General features: G+C 49.3%; 4 protein-coding genes across 6 annotated transcripts; 3 read left to right on the forward strand and 1 right to left on the reverse strand.

The window, feature by feature from the left end:
• Positions 1-1288: 1288 nt before the first annotated feature.
• Positions 1289-3503, forward strand: LOC1272083 (riboflavin transporter 2). Its single transcript, XM_310954.6, has 2 exons — positions 1289-2988; positions 3069-3503. The coding sequence occupies exons 1-2, from the start codon at positions 1852-1854 to the stop codon at positions 3261-3263; spliced, it is 1332 nt and encodes a 443-aa protein (XP_310954.5). The 5' UTR covers positions 1289-1851; the 3' UTR covers positions 3264-3503.
• Positions 3504-6938, reverse strand: LOC1272082 (serine protease 48). Its single transcript, XM_310953.3, has 3 exons — positions 5849-6938; positions 4589-5532; positions 3504-4388 (listed from the first exon to the last, which is right to left on the reverse strand). The coding sequence occupies exons 1-3, from the start codon at positions 5895-5897 to the stop codon at positions 4293-4295; spliced, it is 1089 nt and encodes a 362-aa protein (XP_310953.3). The 5' UTR covers positions 5898-6938; the 3' UTR covers positions 3504-4292.
• A 67-nt stretch (positions 6939-7005) lies between these two features.
• Positions 7006-8416, forward strand: LOC1272081 (uncharacterized). Of its 2 annotated transcripts, none has more exons than XM_061663554.1 (3): positions 7006-7198; positions 7273-7379; positions 7757-8416. In XM_061663554.1, exons 1-3 carry the CDS (start codon positions 7006-7008, stop codon positions 7973-7975), a joined length of 519 nt encoding a protein of 172 aa, XP_061519538.1. In that variant the 3' UTR covers positions 7976-8416. The 2 variants fall into 2 exon arrangements, with proteins under 2 accessions (XP_061519538.1, XP_310952.5); XM_310952.6 differs by having other exon boundaries at positions 7006-7186.
• Positions 8417-9741: 1325 nt separating this feature from the next.
• On the forward strand, positions 9742-19726 carry LOC1272080 (NADP-dependent malic enzyme). Of its 2 annotated transcripts, none has more exons than XM_310951.6 (3): positions 9742-10563; positions 13023-13443; positions 17305-19726. In XM_310951.6, the coding sequence occupies exons 1-3, from the start codon at positions 10523-10525 to the stop codon at positions 18916-18918; spliced, it is 2076 nt and encodes a 691-aa protein (XP_310951.6). In that variant the 5' UTR covers positions 9742-10522; the 3' UTR covers positions 18919-19726. The 2 variants fall into 2 exon arrangements, with proteins under 2 accessions (XP_310951.6, XP_003436933.2); XM_003436885.2 differs by having other exon boundaries at positions 10083-10563; positions 13020-13443.
• Positions 19727-20682: the final 956 nt, after the last annotated feature.

Genomic DNA, 20682 nt, shown 5'->3' on the forward strand with positions numbered 1-20682 from the left:
TATATGTGATTTTACGCATATTTCTTTCTACTACTTCTTCTTTAAATTTTCTTTTAGATTTCAGCATTACATCCTTCACAGGACATTTAAGAATACCTATTGGTTCATTGTAGCTTATACGTGTCTAACTAGCAGGTCGTTTTAACATTATCTTTTAAATGTTAATTCCTTCAGGAAATTAGTGTTAACCTTACATGTCTTCAGAAGTTTATTTTAAGTACCAAATAGGCGTACTACAACATTCTAACAACTTCTGTATAACGCTTGCTGCAGTCCAGTAAAACCCGTTTGACGTCTATTCAAATATTTAGAACAAAAACCAACAGCCTAAAAGCTCTAACTTTTCTGGAAGCTGCGCTCCAGAGATTGAACGAGCTTTAACGAAGAATCAGCGGACCAGTGCATACTTACGGCGCAGCGCGAAAAAGCTTAACCGTAAATGAGCGTTTCAATATTCGAATGTTTCACTCGGGGTTGTTCACTGGTGTTGTTTGTAGTAAGCCTTTCACAGTTAACAAAACAACACGAAGTTTAACCTAGAGAGGGCTTGCCGTGGTAATGTCTACCAATGGTTTGGCAAAGCCAAGTTCCGTACCCAATCAGGTGTGAAATATTAAGAGTTCTGATTACACCACCGCGTTACCGAAGGCCATTAAGCGGACTATACGCTCTAAGCGGAGGGCGTTTTCTAATTGTACAGCGTGTCCAAGCGGGCTGGGAGGTCCCCTCCTTGCCTCTCTGCCGAGGACAGCCGAGGCTTTAGGGGAAAGCTTTTAATATCCCAACAGCACCACTTGACGATTGTGAGGCATCCGCTAACGACGCCCATATCTCGATATCTTCATCCGCGTGTTATTGCTCGCTATCGGGATTGTAGCTGGGGCCGTGCATGCAGCAGACGGATGACGGGGGCTCTTTACTATCTCTCGCTTTCTCGGCCCGGCCGTCAGCGCCGTGATTGCTCCACCTTCGCCGGCAGTCCAGCACGCGGTGCTCCGAAAGTCCCGTTCCCATGCTACATTGTGGCGTGAATTGACATTGGACCATTGCTGTCCGGCGGTTTATCTGCCACAATATGTACTCCCTTCGCTTGATAAGATATTACGTGTACGGCAGCAATATCAAAACAATACCGCCATACCAGAAGCGAAGATCCGTGGTGCAATACGGTGCTCAGCGCGTCATCACCAGCGTGAATCTCGCTAAAAGAACGCTCTCCCTTTTCGGAAGAGCTTCTGGCGCGCGCCTCATCAGCTGCTCGGGTGCTGCTTCCCAATGGTTTCAGATGCGATGATCCTTCGGCTCGCGCGAGCAGCCAGAGCTAAGCGCGAATTGGAGGCGCGCAACATATTAGCAGAAAACACATAAAAACTCGGCCTGGTCGGGCGGCGTCGCTCGTGCGTCGCGAACTCCCCGGGCGCGGCGATAAGAATCGCATTGATCGAGCAATTAGTCAGTCATCCGTCGGTACTGGTGCGGTGCGGATACACACAGACCGGTGCGAACGGTGCTACCGAACGGTTGCGTCCTTGGAAGTCGTCTTCAAATACTACAAACAGTCGCCCTCAAAAAACCCCGAAAACCTGTATTTCTTCAAAAAGCCTCTCCTGACGTGGCATTGCTTCGGTTGAGCGCGTCTTGTAGATGGCGTCCAGTGGAAGTGGGAAAGTTTGAATTTCGAATAGACGTTACTACGCCTCAGCCACCCTCGCTTACTTTGCGGGTTTGCGCCATATCAGACCTCCCGTAGACAAAGTGTAGCCCGCCAACAAAGAGTGTGTGTGTGTGTGTGTGTTTGTAGGCATCTGCATCTCAGCTGAGTCAACGGCTATCAACGCGTTTGCCCCAACCATGAGAAAGAAGCTGTACCTGCTGTGCGGTGTGAACAGCGAGCGGAAGCTGATCGTGGACCTACTCGCGATACTGTTTGGCATCGGGTCCTGGCTCGGCATCAACTCGGTGTACGTGCAGCTGCCGCTGCTGGTCGGTAACGCGCCGGAAGGCTGGAATCTGCCCTCCTACCTGGTGGTCATCATCCAGCTCGGAAACATCGGTCCAATCCTGTACACGGCCGCGCTGCGCATCAAGTCCTTCCGAGACTCCTACCTGATCATTGCGCTGCTCGTACTCGGGTCGTGCGCCGCCATGACGACCGCGTTCGTCTACGACCAGACGGTGCACGTGTTTGGTGCGGAACGGTCCGTACCGCTGTTCATTACCGTGTTCGGCCTGTCGCTGGTCGGCTGCACCAGCTCGGTCCTGTTCATGCCGTACATGGGCCGGTTTAAAGGCATCTATCTCATCACCTACCTGATCGGGGAAGGGTTCAGCGGGTTCGTGCCGAGCATTGTCGCGCTGATCCAGGGTGTCGGCGGCAATGGGGAGTGTATCGCGGTCAATGGGACCGATCCGAATGAGCCGCCACAGTACACGAGCTACACGCCGCCGCCTCGCTTCGGCACGCGCCCGTACTTTATCGTGTCGTCCGTCATACTGGCCATCAGCATGGTGGCGTTTGTGCTGCTGGACCGGCTGGCCGTCTGTCGGCGCGAGTATGCGGCCGTTTCGATCGGCAATGGGAACAATTACGCGTACGAGCCAAGCACACCGAACGATGAGGAGACACGGTCGGCGGCTGGTGATGCTGCGACCACCACCAAGGGGAAGGCTTCACTGGACCGTACCAACTACCTGCTGATGATGGTGCTGATCAGCGTGATGTGCCTGTTCGGCAACGGGTTCTTCCCGAGTATCCAGTCGTACTCGTGCCTACCGTACGGTAACGTTGCCTACCATCTGACGGTGACGCTCAGCAGCATGGCCAACCCGGCTGCCTGTTTTTTGGCGTTCTTCGTCCAGCGCAACTCGATCCGGTCGATCGTTGCCCTGTCGGTCGTGTTCGTTCCGTTTGCGGCGTACGCACTGACCACCGCCATGACTAGCCCGGATCCGCCACTGATGCACAACGTGCTCGGTGACATCTTGGTGGTAAGTATGGGACGGCAGGGGAGCCTGGAGTTGTTGTGACATCTAGCAGATCCTAACCAATTTCCGCTCTTCGCTCTCAGGTTGCCTGCTGGACGCTGCTGGTCGGTCTGGTGAGCTACATTCGTCTGGCCATCACGACGCTGCTGCGCTGCGAAGGTGGCCAAACGCTCGTCTGGGTCGGTGTCGCGTCCCAGCTCGGGTCTCTCGTCGGCTCGATCCTGTCCTTCACGCTGGTCAACTTTACCGACACCTTCCAGCAGTACTACCCTTGCTGAAAGGGAATGAAGCAGAAATCATTCCCTTCGCTTTTTAGCAGCTAACAATCGATTTTGGGGGGGACCGCATCTGCAAGCAATATTTATAAACACTGCTCTTATTCTTAAGTACTGACTCTGTGGCCGAAGCGCGTGGCCTAGCCAAAATTGCCTTAAAAATAAGCATTGATTTCTTTCGTGATATTATACTGAACTGAAAAAGTCGAGATACAATAAATGCTTTCGAACTATAGAAACCTATTTGCGTGGACTTGCATTCTTGTTTATTGATTAAAGCCATTGGCAAGATGTCTCACATGTTCCTATAGAAGAATATAATCTCTTGTAAGTAATCTTCATCTGCCACAAGAACATAAAAAAAAACATGGGAATTGGCGCGTGCGATAAGCAGATTTTAATTTGACAGTTTAAAATTGGCATCGCCTGATAAGGACCCAATCGGGGCTGGGAATTCCAGGAAAAAATGAGAAACCATTAAACAAACAAAAAAAGCTTTCTCTCCAACATAAGCAAACGCGTGCGAATTATCCATTGATTGGCCGCTCTGGGCAGTAGACCAGTAGCGAACCGGCGGGGAACATGCGCTTTATTGCTTTGCTTATCATGCCCGCGACCGAATGGGAGAGGTCGTGGCATTTAACCTAAAAAGACAAGATCACCATCGTGCGACGAAAAGATGGTTGATAGTCGATCGGAATTCATTTTGTTGTTCGAGAACAAATTGATTATTCAATTCCAAAAAAAAAGACGAATAAAAAAACAAAAGCCATCTCTTGGGAGCGTTCTGGAACGCGTACTTGATTGATGTAGCCGTGTCTGGGAGATGTACGTGATGGTGCTATTTATACATTGCAGAGATTTGAGGTTCTGGCTTCTTTCAGATGCAGGTGATGTAATAAGTTGATTTGAGGGTTTGTCCCGAGAAGATTCTGATTGAGCCATTGGTCCCTCATGCCTGTGCTACCTCGCCGACACTGCAGTACCTTACCGAATATACCGTAATCAGTGAACGCGACGATAACGCGCCGCCTATTCGCCGATAGCCTTGATCACTGCCGATATCCATTTGCGCAGGCCGCCAACCCGCACATATATGCTGGGGATGTCCAGGCCCTCGACGGTTGTCTGAAAAAGGTCATTCAAAAGAGCATCAAATCATTTTCTGTGTCTATTACTACTATTAGAACGGACTGTTCGTATGCCCAAATGATTTAATGACTTCGCGAGACATGATCTTATATTCCCGCATTCAAGGGAGTGTGTGGTTAAATAGGAGGTCAATTGCAGTGCTCTATCGTGTGCTGATAAGGGCCCGCGATACCTACCTCGGTTTGCAGGTAGGAGCGCAGCCCGAGCACGTGATACCGACCCCTGACAGTGGCAACGGCAGGACCGCCGAGCGAGCCAGTGCAGTTATCTTCGGCCGACTCCCGCGCACAGAAGCTCTTGACCGGCAGTCGGGCACCATGCGGCCGCAGCAGCTGGTTGCAGGCGTCGCCACTGATCAGCTCGAGCGGCTGCAGCTTGCTCCGGCTGACTCGGCTACCATGGCGGCCCGTCGCCGTCGACACCACCTGGCTGCGCTGGCAGACGTGCGACGAAATCTTGAAGCTCTCCAGCCGGTAGTCCTCCCGCGGTACGCAGATTGGGCGAACCGAGTCGGTCAGCTGTTGGACGCCCCCGTTTGCCAGCCGGATTAGCGCAATGTCCTTGCTTTCGTGCAGGAACACCGTCTCGATTTCGTACCGCTGGGTACCGTTTGCTCTCTGGCTCGAGTTGCCCGCGTGCGTGCTGTGGCGGCGGGTTGGGACGTCGCCCAGCCGAACGCTCGTCACAACCCAGGTCGGGTGCGAGTTGTGCACGCTCGACACGGTCGTCAAGACGTGCTGGCGATCGATCAGGACGCCCTTGCTGAGGGTACGCTTGCGCGGGCTGCCTTGCTGGGGGCCGGCGTGCTCCAGCACTGCTACCCAGGGGAAACCATCGGCACCGGGCGGTAGGTCGCCACACTCCGGTTCCTGCTCCAGCGACTCGGGCACGGCCTCGGTCGTCGGCTGATCGACACGCTGGCTTGATTGTGGCGTCGTAAAAGAGGAAGCTGTGGTATGGGGACGCAGCAACAACCGTAAATCGCTGTCGTCGAAGGCCGGTATGAGCCGCTCGTTCTGCTGCAGCGTGCGTGGATTGAAGCGACTGCGGAAAAAGACGGGAAAGTTGATCGGGGCCGTCAGGTTGTTATCGGGCGTCTTGCCGGTGCCGGTGGTGCTGGCTAGAATGAAGCAGTTTCATAGCGTTAAAACACAAAACTGTTAGTCAACTGGAGTGAGTGGAGCATCACACAACATTGTTACGCGGATAGTGAGTTGGTAAACACACACTGTGGATCTTGTAGTTGCAACTACGCCGCCAATGATGATAGAGCAAAATAAAAATGTAGAAGTAATACAACGAACCATAGCGCCTTCCGTCGACCTTCAAACTAATTTGTGTTTATACATTTCTCCACACTACAATGTTAATGGAATCACTCTCTCACACACACACACAAACAAGCGTTTTTGCCCCTTTTCCCGATCGTTACTAACCTATCGAAATGGCAGAGCACACCAGCAGTACCTTCATTGGTGCCTTCATCGTCACCGCCGATTCTTGGTCTTTGTTGACGTCGTTCGTCGTATGTGGCGTAGCCGGTACTGGTGGTAAAAGGGCCCCAGCCCCGGTTAGAAAACACGGTCTGTTGATAATGCCAACTTTCCCTCCCCCCCGCCTCCCACCGGTGGGGGGAGGGAAGGGGCCAATGCTTGATTAGATTCCTCTGCCTCTTACGCCTATCGTACGAGCCTACTGGGTTTACTGGTGGGTAGTATTGAAATGTGGATCCCGATCGATCGCTAACATCCAGCACGACCTACAAAACTTACTGTGTAACAGGTCAATTTCCCTCCTTTTTTGACTATCTTTCAATGTCTCTCTCTCTCTCTCTCTCTCTCTCTCTCTCTCTCTCTCTCTCTATCTCTCTTTCTCGGTAACTCTCTCTCTATCTATCTATCTCTCATTTGTTCTTCTTGCTCTTTTTCGTGTTCTTCTTAGTGTCATCCTTGACATCTGTGACACTGAGTATAGATCGGTTGATAGTATAGTGGGGAGCCCTTCCTTAATGCACTCAATTTCCTTTGCAGGAATTGTGGTATATTTACGAAATCAATCGGGAGGCACCAAAAATGATACTTCTACAAGAATTCCAACTCCAGTGCTTAGTGGAGGAGCTATGTCTTCTGCTTTTTTCATAGCTTTCATTGAGAGTAGTTTGGAAATTCTAGTGGAACTCCAGAACTATATCTGAAGGTTCAAAGTCGAGCGTTTTACTGCCAACCGAAAACTCTTGGACAAGCGTATAGTAACGCCCTAGATGCTTAACGGCACTGTAAACTATAGCGATCACCCGCGTGCCATGAGGGCTCCGGGCAGTGCCTGAACTCTAGCCGAGCTTCGGGCACGGGATGTACAGCACATTTACTGGAAAGGCTAGTGTGTACCTGTCAGTGTCCATACAGCATCACGAAATGCCGCCCGCCTGCCTGTTGACCTCAAAGATGCCCGGCTGCCTGATAATGCCCGGCTGCGTCCGCTCGGGAGCTAATCCGTATAGCTTTGTTGTGGTTAGTGTCATAACATAACGAGTATCGGTGGAACGATCATCACCATCATCCGACTAGACATAATCCTATTTCTTTTTTGTTTTATGTGGTTTTCTTTCAACGTTCCTATTCCACTGTTGAGCATGCCGTTGCAAGATGCCCAAAAGTGGCTGACAGTGGTGCTGACAGTTTCGATTGTGACCGTGGCTACTCTGCCGGCGACACCGACAACCACACCAGAACCGGAACCAGATCCGAGCCCGCAGTACGCAGGCACCGAACGAAGTATGGTTGAGTGTAAGGGTGGACCTTGCCCCACATTAAACCATCAAGCCCCTAGATGATTCACACGCGTTTCCTCATCCCTCTAGCGGTTGGTGCGGTGCGTAAATGCTCGGAAACGTCAACGCTGCTGTACGTGGAGACGGTAGTCGTGCTGAAGGACGACCTGACGAGCCTGATCAATGGAACAATAGAGGTGAGTTGTGTGGCCGGGCGAGAACGTTCATCCTGTACCGTGGCCATGTTGGCAAACCGGAGCTCGGGGCAGGTTCACTCCATTAAGTCGTGATGTCACGGTGGAAGTGACGAAGGCATCCATTTCAAGGGTTCGCGCTCCAGTGTTTGTGCCCCTTTGCCCTTTGTACATGCAAGCGTGCTAATGAGACGTTTGCTCGTCTTGGGCATTAGCTAACCGTAAATTAGATATTCCCTTTTGCAGCACACAACCAGCACCTTTGCATGCCCTTTTGTTTACCATTCCCAGAACGAGCGGGCCACATTTGAACGGAACTCGATTAATTGCGCGTATACGCGTGCCTGGTTTTGTTTGTTTGCGTTTCGCGTCTCTTACAGATTTCGATTGGCAAACCCGTCACGATCGAGTGTGTGCGTATCGTGGCCAAAACGGAACATGATCGGTCGGCACTGCAGGGGTACCGGTTCGTGAGCCCGACGGTAATCGAAGTGAGCGTTGCCGAACTTCCGCCGTCACAGTCAACGGCGCTCGAGTACGCGGTGTACGTTTACGGGTCGATCGGTCGGAAAAAGAAAACATCTGGTATAGCCCACTGAGCATTTGTAGCGATTTCAAATTTGCAAGAGCCTTAGAAAACTGAACAAATTATTTTTTTTATTTTTTTAGCCTAGAACATTATTGTTTTAATTTGTTGCAATTAAAATTATATTTAACCCTAGACACACGCTGCATTGCGTTAAAGGATACGTATAATTAAATGCATTTTGTCGTGTCAGTTTACTGTGGCCTTCGTAAAATAAATAAAAATAACTATGCTTGTTTATTGACGCATGATGGTTGATGTTCTCGTATTGTTAACATTCATTCAGTAGCTACAGGAATCGTATTGAGGTTGTTAAGTATATAAATGGTGGACGCTGTACTAAATCCATTGGAAATGGAAATTAAAATATGTTAACGAGAAAATAATAATAAAACAAGAAATATAGCCGTATTTAACCGTTCTTCCGCTTATAAATAAAAATTATAAGAATAAATTTTCAATGATTCATTTTCTATCCAACAGGTGTACATTGTGAAATTGTATGTGCATGTTTATAACACAGCAAAATTTATAATTTAATTAATTATTTTAATAATAACGGTTCTCTACTAGGGTATTTTACTGAATTTCAGCACTATTGTCATTTTTTCACTGATTTTAAGTGAAACAATTTAAATTACATAAATTACAAAAATCCATTTTGTCAAAACAATCAACAATCGAATGCCAATATACAAAAAAAAAATACGATGTCCACTTGTTTGTTGTATACAACACATATAATTTGGTATCAGAATAGCATTAAATTATCGTTTCTAGAAGCATACATTTTTCTTAAAAAAAAAAAAACAAAACACACGTAGAAAACAAACAACTTCTTATCACCTTACATCTCTGCTCTCAACCACAGCTATCTTCTGAACTGCTCTCTTTCTAGAACGGTTGATATCTTGCGGTAAAAACGGAACCAACCCCCGCCAAACAGTTCTCATCAAACTTAAAAACAACAAACCACCAAAACCAAACCAAAACCACAATATATCACTTATCCATTCCTTATCTCGATGCTTCAAGCCGAACAGCTGCAACCGTCGACCACGACCAACGAAAGGGAATCTCCCGCCCTCCTAAAGTTGCTTGTGCAACTTTTTTTTTAACACGCACGAGGTGTGCGAATCGACGGCGGTGCCCAGCCGTGACTTTGACCGCGACTCGCAGCCCCAGTTTTCCCGCACACCTTATGTAGCGTTCGTCGTTTCCGTGATGGCCGGCCGGGGGGTGGGCGCTGGCAGTATGAGCCCGTCAACATATTATGATTCAACCGGTACCATAGCGGAGGGAGAAAGTAAACCAGCAAACAAGCAAGGCAAGCTCTAAGTCAGCCTTTTCATCAGCAGGTTTCCTGTAACCATTTTGCAACCGTATTATGAAATATCGTGCGCATCTTGCGCGCAATTCGGAGTGTCGGTGCGTGAAATAAATCGCACTGTACTGTGAATTCATTTGTAGCTTTTTGTTTGTTACGTGTTTTTTTTTTTCTGTTGCAGCTACCTGCGAGCAATGAACAATAAATCAGGGATGCATCTTAAAGCAGATGACAATATGATGAAAGCGCTTGCAAACAGTCTTGAGGCAGAAAGTATTGCAGCAATTGCATCAGCTCCGTTTTTTAAGTCCGTTTTTTGTGCAGGACGTCAGTGTTTCTTTCAAAATTAATTAGTATGCTTGTAATAATTTAATTGCTATTAATATTGCCATAGTGCTACCATCGCGTTGCTTTGTCGGCTTCAAACACTTGAACGTTGCCGATAGAAGCCTAGCAAGCAGCGCAATTTCATGCACAAGGGGTAGTTTTCCGCTCGACTAGGGTACAAAGGTGCAACATTCCGTTCGACAACGTTCTGTTTCTTTTTTTTTTTTTTTGTTCCAAAACATTCACACGCCCTTACGTAAGCCGCAGAAAGACGAGTACGAAAGCAAACATGGGCGGAACAGAGGGGACCGGATAGAAGTCGTTCGGTCACCGGCGGTCAAGAAAGGTGAATACCGAGCTGGTTCGATCTTAGTTCAAACGTAAGGGGCAACAGCAGGCAAGCAAAAAAAAAACACACACACGCTCAGATCGACTCCACATGCTACCTATCCCGATCACTAACGCCGTACATGATGTTTGATGATGATGATGATCGGTCGGTCGGTCGATCAGTCGGCTCCTCACACCGGGCGCCCAAGACTCACACACACCTCATGGGGTGCTACGGGGAAATGTTTTCAACTTTCCTTATCATCTCGCCACCGCCCTACGGAGGAGGGGCTGATCTGCTAATAATCAGCTGATTTTAAGTATCGTTGCGAATAAATTAGGTCCGAATGCGGGCATTCTGGCACAGTGCAGTGCTACCGCTGGTCGGGTAAAGATTTCACCAAGATAGTTGGGCAAAAGGGAGGTGCGCGAGTGTGTCTCCGGTGCAACTTCTGTGTCTGCGTCTGTGTGTATATTCGTCTGTGATACTCTGTAGTGTGTGTGCTCCCGTGTGTGTGTTTGTGCACAATCAGATCAGAATTTCATTTCCTTCCCACATCCGTGGCAGGCCGGGACATGGCAACAACCGTCTTCAACGGCTACCCAATCATGCAAAGGTACGTCCAGACAGCGTGTTCGAAACAGCGAGTAAGCGAAAGGGACCCGGTCTGCGTGAAATTTGGCAAATTAGACATTGCTTCGGTTGGAAATTTTGGCAGAGGGCTTTCAGCTTGAGTGCTGCCGGCGACGAAAAGCGAACTGCGAAAAACGTGACAAGACGAAAGACGGGAAAGCAACTGCAACCAGGGGCGCGCTTGCTTGGTTACATCGCGCACCGAATTCACTAGACCCCCGCTCTTACCCGGTGCCGCTCAAAGTTAATGGAGAACGACCGAAAAGCGTGGCCAACAAAATTGCACAACGCACAAAGCACCAGAAACCCTTCCGGGCACTGTACAGTAAATGAAGAATGGAGAAAATGAGAGAGGGGTAGGCGAAACAAAAAATGAACAGAGATAAAGCTAGAGAATGAGCAGGATAGCGCGATCGGACGATCGTACGATGCGAGATGAATCGAGGGATCTCGATTGTGGTGCGATTTGAATGGGAAATATAACACAATTGGCACGGCACGGGGTTTTCGAACTCTGTCGTGCGCATTGATTGCTGGTGCGATTTTTCCATCATGGTATTAACGATCTTCTGCAGGCTGATTGTCGCCCACCCGTATCGCCATCGGTTGAAAGTTGAAATTTAAAGTGCTCCCATGCGTTTGACGTCCGCCCCTTCCGTTGTTTATAAATCCACAGCCGTCCATTTGGCACACTCTGATTTTATATCTGATTCGCATAGGGCAGTGGTGAGCGTGGGGTGCTTGGGGGAGAGCGAAAATTGCGTAAGCCGTTCGACAAAAGGCAACTGTCGAGTGTGCTTGCAAAGCGGAAAGCCAAACAAGCTCAACAAGAACGTGCCCGTCTTTTCGCACACTACCACCCACCACCACCATCCTTCCACCCACTTGGCGCCCTTTATTTGGGCGTGTGTGTTCACAGCTGGGTTTGTCACCACACACACACACACGTCCGAGGGAGAGCGAAAAAAACTGCCAGTATCAAAACGCAACGATAACGCGATGGGATGCGCGCGGTTTTCTTCCGACCAACATCTGACTGACGGACTGACGGTCTAAAGTGACGAGTCACGGTTTCCATCCATAACCGACGCGCGGGTTTGTGTGAGCAGGCGGGTATGAAGCGGTGGTTAGAAACCGCACGTAAAAAAACACACAGTATGCCCCTTCGAGTGTGTTTGCGCGCACCTAACGCGTGGTTTTGGCTTCGATCATCTGATGCCGGACTTGATTGTGTGCGTCTCGTTGCGTCTCGCCAGTGTGTTGGGGCCGACCGTACTATCGGCCGATAATAACTACGTGAACGGCACCACACAAATGCAAACGCTGCCTTCAGGGTGTTATCCACCGTGCTCACAGGGGATTTAGGAAAACAAAGTATTAGAAATGTTTATATCATATTATACATCACAGAATATCTCACCTACAAGGTCGGTTACCAGCCTATGCATGTAAATTTGTATAGAACCGTCCCAATTTATGCATTCAGATCAAATTACCTTCATTTAGTATATCTTGCAATGAAATGTAGATTTAATAATGAAACATTTAACGAATATTTAGACATCGATCAGTCTGACGCTCCAAACATTACGGTTTTAGGGTTGATTTTTTTGTGATAATTTTCATTCTAATGATCATTTCTTTTGAAACGTTCAGCAACGCTAGCCATTTCTGTCTAGAATTCTGAATGTGTCTTTGTCAGCCTGCCCAGACGTAATTATGTTAAACCCTTTTGGTAGGGCGATAGTTCAGGCAACAATTGAACCCGTCCGGCGTTACATAGGCCCTTTGAAGCATTTTGAAGCATTCAAATTAACACACATTCTATCACATTAGCAATTCAAATACAGTCAAAACCCACGATAAGCATTTAGTTATGGTGTTTAAATAAATTTTATACGAAAGCAAAAACAAAAGCAAGCTCCACTGAGGAACGTAGTAAGGGACAAAAAGAAAATATGTAATGTTTATCTCTATTTCCTCTGAAAACGTGATAGAAATGAGCCCCAAAAACGTGGCTCATAAAAAGTAATAGATTTCATCATTTCATCCTTGAAACGTAAAGCGTATTTTTCTGTTACAAGTTATCGGGTTGCTATTCTCTCTTGTTTCCTTTTTTTTGGTGTTTTATTTAAATTAGCGTTATAACGGCATCGATCATGTTTTCTATTTTGCCTATCTATCTCTTTGGCGAAGTTTTTAAAAATAGATGCAGTACGTTTGTGAGCGCCATTCTATTAATAGTTGCGTCATCATCTCTTCCCTTTACGTTATGCTTGCCATCATGCTTGTAAAAAAACTGTAAATTATTTTATCCTAAAAAAACTCAAGTTGCGAATCAATTTTGCTTTTCATTCTCAATTCCTAATTTTTGCATTATTTGCTACAATTTTGTCGTTTTGTTTTTCTTCCTCCAATTCCTTCCCAAACGCCTCGCAGTAGATGTCAGCCTGAGATGGATAGCAGCAGCAGCAGCAACGCGACGAAGCAGTCGGCGGCGAAGGAAAAACCGAGCGCACCGTCACGGCACCGCGTAGTAGGTAATGAGCTGCAGAGCGTGAAACAGCAACCGTCCCAGCGACAGCAGGAGCCTTCCCGAGTGCCGGACCGCGCCGAAGCAAACCAAGTGCCGACACACTACTCGCAACCAGGAGCCATCGGTGACAGACGCAGCCGGACCGCCGACAGGACCGCACCAACCAACAGCAGCAGCAGCAGCAGCAGCATCGCCAGCAGCAACATCAGCATGAGCACGCCATCGTTCAACCGTGACCGTCTTGGGCAGTGGGCCGCCGAATCCGACGGCGAAATCGCGGGTTCAATCGCTGGCTTCGATCGACTCCGCAATGGAAAGTTCAATAAGGTACGTACGCTTAGCGGTGTGTGTGTGTGTCTTTCGAGGGGGGGGGGGGGGGGGGGTTGTGCTCTGTTGTGGCCCTTGTGCGACTGCGCGCGACGCGCACCATTCGTCCAATTTTGTTTTGTTTGCTAGTGTAGTGTATAGTGTACATGTGTGTGTGTGTGTGTGTGCCCGATAGTGTGCCAAAGAGTGGCGCTCCTCCGGCCAGCCGAGAATGTCCCTTTTGCGTTAAACCCTTCGCCCTTTCGCCCGCGTTGCATCTGTCGCGAAATCGCTCTGTCATCGTGCCGAAGGGGGATTTTTTTTCGTTGGTTGTTGTGCTGTGCCATTTCCATTGCTTTGTGGAAGGCCCTTGTTGTTGCCTCCTACAGGTGCATGGGAAAGGAGCTGCACTGGAAAACTGCACCAGCACTTGCACCACAGCAAACATTCTCATCTCATTGAGTATCCCTTTCTGGCCCTGTTGCGTGTGCAAAGCTCCCTCCAAAGGGAGGCAAGTCCAACGCCCGTCCCTCCGTGCACAGGACACATTGCCGCGCCTTTCGGTGTGACCTTTCCGCAGCACCTAAAGGTCATAACAATGATACACACGCTCACGATCGCTCGAGATTGTTGGATTGTTTTATCCGCTGCCCACCGTTGCCCTCCCAAATAGCATGTGCACGAATTGCGCGAAACAGCAAAAAAGAAAAACAAAAACAAAAAAAAAAACGACGGGCCAATAAAACTGCCGTCTGTATTGGCGATATTTCCATCGTGACCTCCAAGTCACCCGCCATTCGGCCAGGGTAGGTCGTGCACACGCACGGCGTGTCTGGGCCGTCTCCCACTCTAGAACGAATTACAGCGCCCCGCCAAGAACCGAAACGTCCTTTATTTGTCCGATCGCGTACGCTACCGCCAGCGCTCAGCGACCGATGCCGTGGTTCGGTGGTAGGCTCCTGCCATGCGTGTCACCGCTAGTCACCTTTCTAGCCCCTTCTCCAGGAGGGGCGCCCAAGGCGGGACGGAAGCTGCGGCTGACGCAAATTGCTGGAAAGATGCCTTCAGATATCTGCAATCTTCAACCGAGCGGGGCGGTCAGTCAGTAGCAAACAGACAGAGCAAAAAAGAACACTTGCATTACACTTTACCCATCGATTGTGGTTGGATGTTTAGATAGTAACAACAACAACAAAAAACCTTCAAACCCATCACCGAGTTTGGAGTTTGACTCGCGGAAGGATAGAGAGAGAGAGAGAGAGAGAGAGAGAGAGAGAGAGAGAGAGAGAGAGGAAGATAAAAAAAACCCACACGCTTTTTTCCCCAGCAAACGGCATTAGATATGGTGCCCGCGTAATGTCCGCACTGATGACGAAATGACTCATTCGCGCTCCGAGTTGCCAATCGCGTCAGACGCGTGAATCATTGACAAATCGAATGCCCTCCCCCATTCACATCACCCTTTCGTTGCCGCTGGCGCAAGGCTGGCTGAACAGCTGATCCTACGCTGATGGTGTGTTTCCACATCACGTGCATCTTTTGCGGCTGGGCCTGTGCTCGCGGAATGTGCCGTGGTACGCCAACCGAGGGCGGCAGCAGTCGCGCAATCCACACGGGTTTTTTTTTTTTTTTGGTATTTTACAGGGCGAAAGTGGTGGCATCGTGCAGGGGCTTTTTGATGTTTTGTCTTGGCGGGTGCCCCCGCTACTAGTTTGCGTCGGTTGTGGACACACTCCGACTCTGTCGGCGTGACGGTGCGAATTTCTGAAGGAACCTTCTGTAGCGATTTCCCAAAAAGGGGGAAATTCACCACACGCAGCCAAACTAATAACTGTGCAATCTTTTTTGCTTGTTAACAATGGCATGCGAATAGAGGAAGATGGCTTGCGGTTTTTGCCATTATGTCAAAGATTTATGACTGCTTCGTAATGGGTCGTTTTGCTAGACTTCTCTCCGTTGCCTAGACTGCTACACTGCCGTGTTCTCACGCTGCTTTTGTTTTATCTAATCGATAATGTTCATCCTGTGTGTGATAGTGCCATAAAGATGATTTAGACATGGCCATGAGAGCTTTTTTATCGCGCGCCTCCATTATGGTGCGATGCGTCGAAAACCATACCGTCATAGCTCATAATCAACATCTCCAATGGACAACCTACTCATTTTGAGAGATATGTCACTGTATGGCCAATACCAATTCCATCAAAACTGCATCATCTTCCTATTTGTATTTTTGCTTCTTCAAAATAACCTTGGTCTTGATATTGACTCGACAGACACACACGCTTGTAACTTGGAATGATTCTAGAGGATAGTTCGTTTGCTGGTTTGTGAAGTTGGTACACTCTCCATGGTTTGTTTCTTGCACTGCCTGAGCTAAATGGACTTACAGGGAGATGCGTCAAAGAGCTTTTGGGCCTACTTGGAAACTCTAAGTAGTAGTAAGATTTGTTTATAGAGATTTTGAGTCTTGCGACTACATTCATCTCTTTGCAGGTAGATTATTGGTGTGGAGTTGGGTTGATTTGATTATATTTTGTTGTATAGGTCTGTGTCTTTCAGAAATTTGAGGAGGTTCTTTTGATGGAGTTTGTTATAAGATAGAGCATCATCGATGTTGTTTGAGATGTTGTATTCTATGCGTTTATGTTCGTAACCACGGCATTCAACCAAAAGGTGTTTGACGGTAATGAAGACACCGCAATAGCTGCATAGTGGGGGACTGCTCTTTTCCATTAGATAGCTGTGGGTGAGGAGTGTGTGACCTATCCGCAGTCTAGACAAAACTTGTTGGTCTTTTTTAGAATCTGTATCTGGCCAACCGTTTGTGGATGTTTTGATTTGGCGTAGAGTCCGACTTGATGTTGTGCCATATTCTTTGCCATGACGAAGAAACGATGTTTTTGCTGAGTCTGATTAGGTCTTTTTTATCTCATCTTGATTAGTCGATTCGACTCTTCCCTTGTAAGCAAGATGGTCTGCTTTTTCGTTTCCAGGTAAGCCCATATGGCTAGGTACCCAACAGAAAGCTACTTTAGATGTTTCGAGTAGTTCTTCTATGCGCTGTATGTGTGGGTCGTGTGATGCTCCTGCTTTGGAAACTCTAAATGTCCAGGAAATACCTATTTCCGATCGCATCGATGAGTGATTGGAGCTCATTTTAGGGCCTATGGTGTTTTCGTTCCCAGAATTCCCCACCTAACCTTGACACTCGATGTCTTCTAGTTTGGAAAGTCCATGAGCTTCTTATTCTTAGTATTGCCCTTGATCTGTCATATCTACCGAATTGGTTGTGATGTAATGTTTTGTTTCTGATTTTGTTTGGAAGATGTGTTCAAACCCCTCGGGCCGTATTGGTTACCTTCCACATGTCTCTCCAGCTGCTACAGATGAGTAATTGGAACTCAGTTTTGGACCTATTCTAATGTCGGTGCAAGAAGTAACAACCTAGCTTCGTACCTCAATGTCTTCTAGAGTAGAAAGTCTATAAGCTTCTTATTGTTAGTCTTAACCTTGATCTGTTGTTGGTTGTGATTTAGTGTTTTTTGTGATCTTGTTTGGAAGAAGTGTTGTAACTCCTCTGAACCTTCGACGACGCACTCCAGCTGGTACTGGTGTGTAATTGGAGCTCAGTATTGTCCCCTCAATCTACGAAAATCAGCCCAATTGGGGGGCTTCAAACAAAAGGCAGGCTTAAACACGTGACGACTAAGACTAGATAGACACGATTGCCCCCGTTCTACCCATAAAAACACACATAGGAATTGCAACAGTAGTGCTTTGTGCACGGTTCCGGTGAACGGGTTGGCCTCGGGTTTCGGCGCTCTTTATTAATCCTTTCCCTTTTGGTTCTTCCTCCCCTCCCTACCACTCCACCCTCAGGGTCTGTCCTTCAGCATCGAGGAGCGGCAGGTGCTGGGCATCCACGGGCTGATGCCGGCGATCGTCCGCACGGAGGAGGAGCAGGTGCAGCACTGCCTGGAGCTGCTGAAGCACTACACCGACCCGCTGAACAAGTACATCTACCTGATGGGGCTGCTGGATCGGAACGAGCGGCTGTTCTACCGCGTGCTTGCCTCGAACATCGGCGAGATGATGCCGCTGGTCTACACGCCGACGGTCGGGCTGGCCTGCCAGAAGTACAGCCTGGTCTACCAGCAGCCAAAGGGCATGTACATCACGATCAACGACAAGGGCCACGTGTACGAGGTGCTGAAGAACTGGCCGGAAAGTGACGTGCGCGCGATCGTGGTGACGGACGGCGAGCGCATCCTCGGGCTGGGCGATCTGGGCGCGAACGGCATGGGCATCCCGGTCGGCAAGCTCGCGCTGTACACGGCCCTGGCCGGCATCAAGCCGAGCCAGTGCCTGCCGGTGACGCTGGACGTCGGCACCAACACGCAGTCGATCCTGGACGATCCGCTGTACGTGGGGCTGCGGCATCGGCGCGTGACCGGCCCGGCCTACGACGAGTTCGTGCAGGAGTTTATGGAGGCGGCGGTGCGCCGGTTCGGCCGCAACTGTCTGATCCAGTTCGAGGACTTTGCCAACTCGAACGCGTTCCGGTTTCTGGACCAGTACCGCCACGACTACTGCACGTTCAACGACGACATCCAGGGCACGGCGTCGGTCGCGGTGGCCGGGCTGCTCGCCTCGCTGCGCATCACCCGCACCAAGCTGGCGGACAACCGCGTGCTGTTCCAGGGGGCGGGCGAGGCCGCCCTCGGCATCGCCCAGCTGTGCGTGATGGCGATGAAGCGGGACGGGCTGACGGAGGAGGAGGCCCGCCAGCGCATCTGGCTCGTCGACAGCAAGGGGCTGATCGTGAAGGACCGGCCGACCGGCGGCATCAGCGGCCACAAGCATCTGTTTGCGCACGAGCACGCCCCGGTCGGTACGCTGCTGGAGGCGGTGCGGGAGCTGAAGCCGACGATACTGATCGGTGCGGCCGCCATTGCTGGCGCGTTCACGCCCGAGGTGCTGCGCACGATGGCCGCGAACAACGAGCGGCCGGTCATCTTCGCCCTGTCCAACCCGACCAGCAAGGCGGAGTGTACGGCGGAGCAGGCGTACGAGCATACGGACGGGCGGGCGGTGTTCGCCTCCGGCTCGCCGTTCGCCCCGGTTACGCTCGGCGACCGGACGTTCCACCCGGGCCAGGGCAACAACTCGTACATCTTTCCGGGCGTCGCGCTCGGCGTGCTGTGTGCCGGCGCGTCCACCATCCCGGAGGAGATCTTCCTGCTGTCCGCCCAGCGGCTCGCCGAGATCGTGACGGACGACGACCTGGAGCGGGGCAGCCTGTACCCGCCGCTGGAAAACATCAAGGACTGCTCGATCAAGATCGCGACCCACATCATGGAGTACGCGTACGCGGAGGGGCTGGCCTGCACGCAACCGGAGCCGGACGACAAGGAGGCGTTCGTGCGCGCCCAGATGTACGACGCGAGCTACAAGCCCGCCGTCCCGTCCGTGTACGCCTGGCCGAAGCTGTAAGAAGGAATGGCGCAAAAGGAGAGAAGGGGAGAGAGAGAGAGAGAGAGAGAGAGCGCTCACCGAGTTTCCAATTCTGTGTTTTGGTTGCTACTGTTTTGGCGCGTTGTTTGTTTTTGATTTTTGTTTTATTTTTTAATTAACTCTCGCGGTGTTAGATTGGTGGTTTTTTTTTGTTTTGTTTGTAGTGTGGGATGCAATACCCCCCCCCCCCTTTCTTCCCTTTCAGTTAAAATGTGTCCGTTACACACGTTACGTAGTGTTATTATTTTGAAACTTTTTTTGTTATATCGTGTCCCTTTTTCTTGCTTAACCTGCTTTTCTCTCCTCCGGCTCCCGTACCTTGTGCTTCGAGGATTTGTGTATAACACATCGCTTGTGAGCGTGAAGCATCGAACAAAAAAAAAAAAAACATCCACACACAAACACGCAAAAAAACACTGTTAACTGAACAAAATAAATTAAGCACCTATTTGATTGTGGTGGTAGGAGATTAGGCTAGAACTTTTCACATCTATTTCATGGTTCCCTCCCCTGAGAAGGAAAATCTCATGTTGGACAAACAAACCCACACACCCACCCCAAACCCGCTTGTTGTTATAGTCGTCGCGTGCCCTGTGCGCAATACGCAAGCAATGCAATGGGCCGCAAACGGAATAAAAACGCAACTCCCCAAATTCCACTAAATCATCCCCATGTGTTCTCCCCTCCCCCCTCCCCCCCCCCTCCCATTCCCAACCCACTCACACAACCTATGTCTCGTAAATGTTTATCAAAGTGAAAGTGATAATAAAAACGTGTAAATTATAAACGACTGTAAGCGTGTATATTGTCTAAGAATGTGTGTTTTTTTCCCCCTTTTTGGTGTTATTTTATCCACTCAAACTCTCTTGTTTCCTCTGTTTGTTGCATTTTTGTTTGCCCTTTACGTTGTGTTTCCTGTTTTTATGTTGTTGTTGCATGTTCTTGTACCCTTTATGTTCACTTCTCTCTCTCTCTCTCTTCAACTTTAACTTCAACTGGACCACCACGACAACACCGAACGATACTTCACTCGATCGATCGATACATCCGGTAACGGGCACCGCAGTGCCATTAATTATGTTTGCTCTATGCGCTTGAACTTGGCAACTTGGAGGTTGCGCAACGTGACCCGTACATTCCATGTTTCGATTAGTCGGCCCCCATAACCCGTCCGCCCCGCTCGCGGGCCGAATGGAAGAGAGTGACCTAGGTCAACTTCATTCCGATTGCTTGCAAATGCGGATGCGGTGTCACAGTACCGCTGAGGCCGCTGAGGTATTGATTCTATATAGGTTGGTGTTGGCGGGGAGAGAGGGGTCCACTCGAGCAAGCAGGGTGGGCTGGCAAATGTTTCATTCCATCCGGACTATCGTCCGGGCGTTTGCAGGACAAACAAAGAGAAGAATTAGTATTGCTTCTTTTTTTTTTTTAAACGAACCGTTAAAAATTCAAACGGACGCCATCACAGCGCCCGCTTGCGTAGGTCCCTGGTTCTATGCGCATTCATTATTAAATAGCTAGCCAAGGTCGATGAAAATCGAATTTATTGATTGTGGCTTTTCGTTTGCGTTTGCGGTCGAAAGGGAAGGAACAGCACGCTCAAAATTAAAACATGTTCAAAAAGTAATTAAACCGCCACGAATGAGCGGAATGAACAAACGAGGTTTTGTTGTTTTGTTTTGTTTTTTTTTGTAATCGTCTTATAGCTTTTAAAGCATACATTTTTCTCAACACTTTTTGCTT

Source organism: Anopheles gambiae, chromosome X (assembly GCF_943734735.2).
Source record: "Anopheles gambiae chromosome X, idAnoGambNW_F1_1, whole genome shotgun sequence".
Classification (NCBI taxonomy): Eukaryota; Metazoa; Arthropoda; class Insecta; order Diptera; family Culicidae; genus Anopheles; species Anopheles gambiae.